We start from the raw sequence: 6,315 nt of genomic DNA, 5'->3' as shown, positions 1-6,315 counted from the left end.
GGTAACAACACTATGCCCTGGAAGGTTCATGGGTCTTGAGGCCAAAACACATCTGTGACTCTCCAGCTCAAAACTGCTGGCTTGACCTCCCACCTGCCAGACAGTTCTGGTGAGTAAGCTGAGCAGTTGGGGGCTCCCAGCAGGGGCAAGACTGTTACTTTGCAGGTTGTGAGCACATTTGCATTTAAGACTATTTCTTTTGTGTTTCTCGGGTCTGTCTTTGTAGTAATCCAAAGTCTTTAGTAAAAAGCAGCAAGGCCCTCCTGGGCTCAGCCATGTCAAGGCAATGGGCAGGGCTAGAAGGTGGACCTGGAGTTTCTGAAGACACATATCGGGAAGTGTGTAATGTGGGAGGACCACTGGGCTTCCAGTCGAAGAAACTGCACGTCGTCCCACTCCACGCCATTGATGATGACCCTCTGCATGTTCTGCTGATGCTCAGCCCTGCAGACAAGGTGGCTGATGCCCTTGATGGTCTGGCTTTTAGACTCCACCTCCTTGTTCTTTGTTTCCTTGGGCAGAAACATCACTTTTTTATTCTTGGGGACCATAGTCATGGACATGGTGGGTGTGGCAGTGGCCTCGCCACTGCTGGGCAGACTGCTGACCTGGAGAGACTGGATGGCGCACTTGAGCATATTTTTGGTGGTAGACACGTCTCTCTCCCTGTCTGTGGGCTGGGCTGCCATCCAATAATCCACCTGCAGCCCCATCGGCTGGGTGCTGATGTCCTGGCTGCTGGAGGACAGGCTCCCACTCACTGATGGGGAGGAAGGTGGAGTGGCCCAGGCCTCCTTGATGGCCAGTGATGTGGATGGCAAAGAGGACAATAGCTTGCTAGAGCCCAAGGGGGCCACATCGTAAGAGTCTCCTGATGTGCATGAGGACATTTCCATTATTCCAAACTTCACCACCCCCAGGAAGGGAATGATCTTCAGCAAGGACTTTTCACTGGGGCTCTTCTTGTTGGTGAGCATGGCCTTTGCAATGGGCAGCTGGTGGACACAAGTGGCTCCCACAATGTACCGTGCTATTCTCCAAACGATGTCCACCGTGTCCTGCAGGGTGATCTGGGCCTCCGTTCTGTTGAACATGTTCTGCCAGGCCAGGTCCTGGAAGAAGATTTTATAGTAGTGATCCACGGAGCCCAGGTACCTGGCCACGGGATGTGAACCCAGCGGGATGACCACAAAGCACACATAGCCCAGCCAGTCAGGCATCTGATGGGACAGCTGCTCTACATAGAGCCGCAGCACGGCATTGAGGTATTTCTGCGTTCCAACCACCACGATCTTCACTGGCATCATGAGCTGGGAACTGCAGCTGTAGGTTTTTTCTATCCACGAGATGATAGAGCTGAAGGCCACCTGGAGGTCAGCCTCAGAGCGGGTGCACATCACGGACAGCAAGCGCTGCTGTAGGGCATCAAACAGGCACTGCCCCTGGCAGTCGGCAGTGTTGACGAGGATGATGTTCGTGGGCTGAGGGTCATCAGCAATGAGAACATCATTCAGATGGTCAAACACGGTCATCCTGGGGATCTTCAGCTGGCTGTGCATGTCCAGGCAGAGCTCTTCATCCAGGCTGTCGGACAGCTCATTCTGTGGCCATGCCTCCTCCCACTGCTTCCGGGATGTCCTCCAGCCCCACAGGCCAGCCTGGGTCCCCTCAGACCTGGGGAAGGGGGTGACAAGAGATGTGGTCTCAGTGATGTATCCACTAGTGGGCAACTTCTCAGTAGACACATCCTTGGTGGAATTCTCGACCTCCTGGCTGTCCAGGGTCCATGCCAACATCTCCCGGGGGGTGGATGTGCTGGAGGTCGAGTCAGACACAGAGTCACTTGGCTGCTTGTTTCTTGGGACCTGCTTCTCCTCGGGCATGTCAGCGGGACTCAGAGGCTCCCTATGACAGCAGACACTGTGGATGCTCTCAGTCTCTGGTTGTGAGCTGTAGTGTGGCAGGCCTTTGATGTATTCCCTGGGATTTGGCTCAAGGGTGCTGAGGATGGTGTCGTCACCCTCCAGATCTGAGCCACTGTTGATAAAGTTCTCCACCGTGTCATACCAAAAGTCCTCCTGTCCCTCAGGGACATGCTCTGCAGTGTCCTTGTTTAAGCAATGAACCACTGAGTCCACAACTTTCTCTATTTCAGGGACTTGTTCTGCTGGGTCCTGCTCTGAGCAATGTTCCTCCAAGTCCAGGTCTTCTTCTATTTTGGGGACATGCTCTGCAGGGTCCTGCTCAAAACACAAAAATTCCTCTGGCACTACGAACATAGGCACAGGAGCTACATAGTCCTCCTTAATGTATGGTTGCCATGTCTCGGCCAAAGTCGTTACCATTCCTTGCCCCTGTCTCTGGAGCATCCCCATATTAAAGTCCTCCTTGTTTAAGTCCTGATTGAGCATAATATCACTGCTGGGCTCCAGCTCAGAAAAGATGCTTTCATAATTTTCCTCAGGTTCGACAATCTAAGTGAAATAAACAAATTTCTAAAAACACATAGTTCACCAAAATTGGACTGGGAAGAGAAGAAAACTTGAAGAAACAAAAACAACCAGTAACAAAATAATTGAAGATGTAATCAAGACTCTCCCAGCAAACAAAATCCCAGGCCCAGATGGCTTCATGGGGGAGTTTTACCGGACATTCAAAAGAAAACTTACACCCATTCTCCTCAAACTATTTCAAAAATTCAAGAAGAAGAAAGACTTCCAATCTCGTTTTATGATGCCAGCATAATTCTAATTCTAAAACCAGAGAAAGACATTACAAAGAAAGAAAACTACAGGCCAATAACCCTGATGAACATAGACACCAAAATCCTGAACAAAATACTAGCAAATTGGATCCAGCAATACATCAAAAACAGTATTCACCATGACCAAGTGGGATTCATCCCAGGGATGCAAGGCTGGTACAATATTCACAAATCAAAAAACGTGATACACCACATAAATAAAATGAAGAAGAAAAACCACACGATCATATCAATAGATGCCGAAAACGCCTTCGACAAAATCCAGCATCCATTTCTGATAAAAACGCACAGCAGTGTTGGAATAGAGGGATCATATCTCAACCTAATAATGGCCATATGTGAAAGACCTACAGCCAACATCCTACTCAATGGGCAAAAATTAAAAGCATTTCCCGTGAGAACAGGAACAAGACAGGATGCCCACTTTTGCCACTCTTATTCAAGTAGCGCTGGGAATTTTAGCCACAGACATCTGACAAGTAGAAAAAATAAAAGCCATCCAAATGGAAAGGAGCATGTGAAACTGTCCTTAGTTGCAGATGACATAATAGTGTACATAGAGAACTCATACAACCTAACAAAAAGAAACCCGAAAGACCAATCAGAAATAACATATGTACCCCTATGTTCAGAGCAGCACTATCTACAATAGCTTACGATCTGGAAACAACCCAAGTGTCCATCAGTAGATGAGTGGATTGAAAAGCTGTGGCATACGTCCACAATGGAATACTATGCAGCTCTAAGAAAGAAAGATCTCTTATCCTTTGAGATGGCATGGAAGGACCTGGAGAGTGTTATGCTAAGCAAAACAAGCCAAGCAGAGAGACAATTATCACGTGATCTCCCTTATGTGTGCAATATAATGAACTAAACAAACTGCTGAACAAAATTAACCCAGAGACAAAGAGGTGGGGTACAGACTGAAAAACCTCAGACGAAGGCGGTTTTGGGGGAAGAGATGAACCACAGATTTCACATGCACGTATGCATGACCAATGAACATAGATAACATAGCTGGGGAAAAGGTGGGGGCGAGGGAGTGGAGGAAGGTGTCAATGGACAAAAAATGAGAAACATCTGTAACAAAAAGAAATTAATATATAGAACAACAACAACAAAAACAAATTGTAACTGCCATTTGCCCACTGTTCCCACTTCTAGGGATATATTATTCTAAGAACGTGGAAACATCCATGAGAAGGAATATATGCACCCCTAGGTTCATAGCAGTGATATGTACAATAGCTTAGATCTGGAAACAGCCCTAGTGTCCATCAGCAGTAAATGAGTGAATAAAAAAGCTCTGGTGCATTTGCACAATTAAATACCATGCAGCTCTACAAAGGAAGGATCTCTCATCACACTTTGAGACAGAATGAAGGGACCTGGAGAGTATTATGCTAAGCAGAATAAGCCAGTCAGAGACAGAAACATATCCCATGAACTCACTTCCAGGTGTCATCTAATAAAAAACATAAAATGATGAACAAAATAGTTGCAGAGTCATGGAAGCTTGGAATAGACTAATAATGAATGTCACAGCGAAGGAGGTAGGGGGAAAGACATTGCCAAGCACTCTTATACATACGTGGAGAACCCGTGGACAGAAGCAATAGTGTGGTGGAGGGCGGAGGGGTGGGAGGTGGGAGCAGGGGAGAGGGAGATAAATGGGAAACAGTGGGACCACCTGTAATGTCGTGAACAATAAAGATATGAAATTTTCTAAATAATGCAATTTATAGAATAAGTAAATAATAAAAAAGAAGTTTAGGAAAATGCAAAAATACTCGAGTGAATGTGAAGTGCAATGACGCAAAAGTCTCTTTCCTGATATTTCTAATATTGTGTGGACAGTGACACTGTATCAGGTCTGAAAGGGTCTGTGAGTGAGAGTGGGTGGCAGGGAGGTGATGGGGACCCAGATTCCTTTGGGAATTAGACGCTAGAAGGGATCTCAGGGGAGAAGCAGGGCAGCATCTGGAACCCATGTCCCCTTTGACAGCATGGAGTCCTGGAGTTGGGTCAACTCGTCACCTACACTCACCCTGTGGTGGCCGTCCTGCAGTGTTGCAGGTGTGATGGACACCTGTGCCTCCTGCGGAGGGGTGGAGTTGAAGACCCCATCTGACAGCTCCTGTCCTTTCTCCTGTGCGGAGCTCTGCAAAGACAGTTCCCAGTCACCAGACAAGCAGCCTCAGAGCTCAGTTTTCGCTGGTTCTCTGACCCCTGTGACCCTCCATTCCAGACCCACTCACTCCATGACTGACTTTAAACGTCCACTGGGAATGAAAAGGTGTGATATCCTGAGAACCTAGATTTCCAATGGAAGAGGACAGAGGCCTCTTGGGAAGCCCCTCACCACCTGTCCTGTCCTGACGTATGGACATGACGGGACCTCTAGGTTATTCACCACCCGGTAACCTGTTCCTGCCCCTGGGGATCCTCCCTTCATGTCCCTCTTCTCCCACATGAAGAGGAGGGAGTGTGGGCTGCACAGGGATGGCTCTCAGAGCTGCCCTGGCCTCGAGTGGTCCGACCCAAGCTGCCCCGTGTTACCTCAGGCGATCTTCTCCTAAATGGGTAAAGACGTCGGAGATGAGGGTTCAACCAACGTCCGGAAAAACTCTCACGGCGGGGTCTCTGGAAACAGAAGCCCCGATGAGTGGGAACACAGCAGGAGAACATCTTTCACGCTCAAGTGTCTCTTACCAAATGAGCTGGTGGCTGGGCAGTTGGTAGGAGTTGGGTGCCGGGTTACGAGGGTTCTAAGTTCTTTTGAGGTGTGACCTCATTTCCTGATGGCCTTTCCTGTGTCCCCTCATCTAATAGCTGCTATACAGACTGTCCTTTGGCCCACTGAATGATCACCACCTTTCTCCATGGAAGGCCATCTTTGTGCACAGTGACACCAACACACCTTTTTACACAGCCCCCTTGAAGGTCTGAGTGCAACCAGGTCCTAGATCTGGGGAGACAGACCTGCGTTCAGACCCAACCCCTATTCTCACCTCTTCTTGATCCTGGATAAGTCACTGTGCCTTTCAGGGCCTGTCTGTCTCCTGCCTGCACAATAAATTGTTCTAGCAGGTGCTTCTTGGGGATGTTCAGGGTCATGTGAGGCAACAGCTACAAAGTTGGAGGAGGGCTGTCCTATTATGGTGGTGTGTCCAACCCTTTTTTATGCCTGTTGTCACCTCCCCTGTGTCCGCTTTTGTCCCAATCCCACCTGTACTCTTCACATCCAGAATGTGTGCGCATGGGTGTGTGTTCACGCATGTGCGGGAGCACATCCCAGTGCTCTCATTCTGGATCCCAGAACATAATGACTCCCCCATATTCAGGAATATGCAGGAGCGTCCCCATAGGTCAGGATCTCCAATTTCCAATCCAACTCTGTGTGAAAGGCTGGAGTCTTGGACTGGAAGGTCTGAACATTACTGAACTCTGGATTCTGAATGTCATGTACTTTGGTCAATTTCTAGAATATTTTTTTTTTCAAATTGATAGGTCTCTGGTCCTCCCTGCCCTGACCCTTCCCAGGGATCCCT

The 6,315-nt window shown here is 48.3% G+C and overlaps 1 protein-coding gene across 1 annotated transcript; it reads right to left on the bottom strand.

The window, feature by feature from the left end:
* Window positions 1-281: 281 nt before the first annotated feature.
* LOC118631760 (phosphofurin acidic cluster sorting protein 2-like) lies at window positions 282-5,748 on the bottom strand. The gene is made up of 4 exons (XM_036264351.1): window positions 5,324-5,748; window positions 4,812-4,925; window positions 2,196-2,474; window positions 282-2,069 (listed from the first exon to the last, which is right to left on the bottom strand). Exons 1-4 carry the CDS (start codon window positions 5,450-5,452, stop codon window positions 297-299), a joined length of 2,295 nt encoding a protein of 764 aa, XP_036120244.1. The 5' UTR covers window positions 5,453-5,748; the 3' UTR covers window positions 282-296.
* Window positions 5,749-6,315: the final 567 nt, after the last annotated feature.

This window comes from Molossus molossus, unplaced genomic scaffold (assembly GCF_014108415.1).
Source record: "Molossus molossus isolate mMolMol1 unplaced genomic scaffold, mMolMol1.p scaffold_m16_p_16, whole genome shotgun sequence".
NCBI lineage: Eukaryota > Metazoa > Chordata > Mammalia > Chiroptera > Molossidae > Molossus > Molossus molossus.
This window is presented reverse-complemented; position numbering and strand designations above follow the sequence as displayed.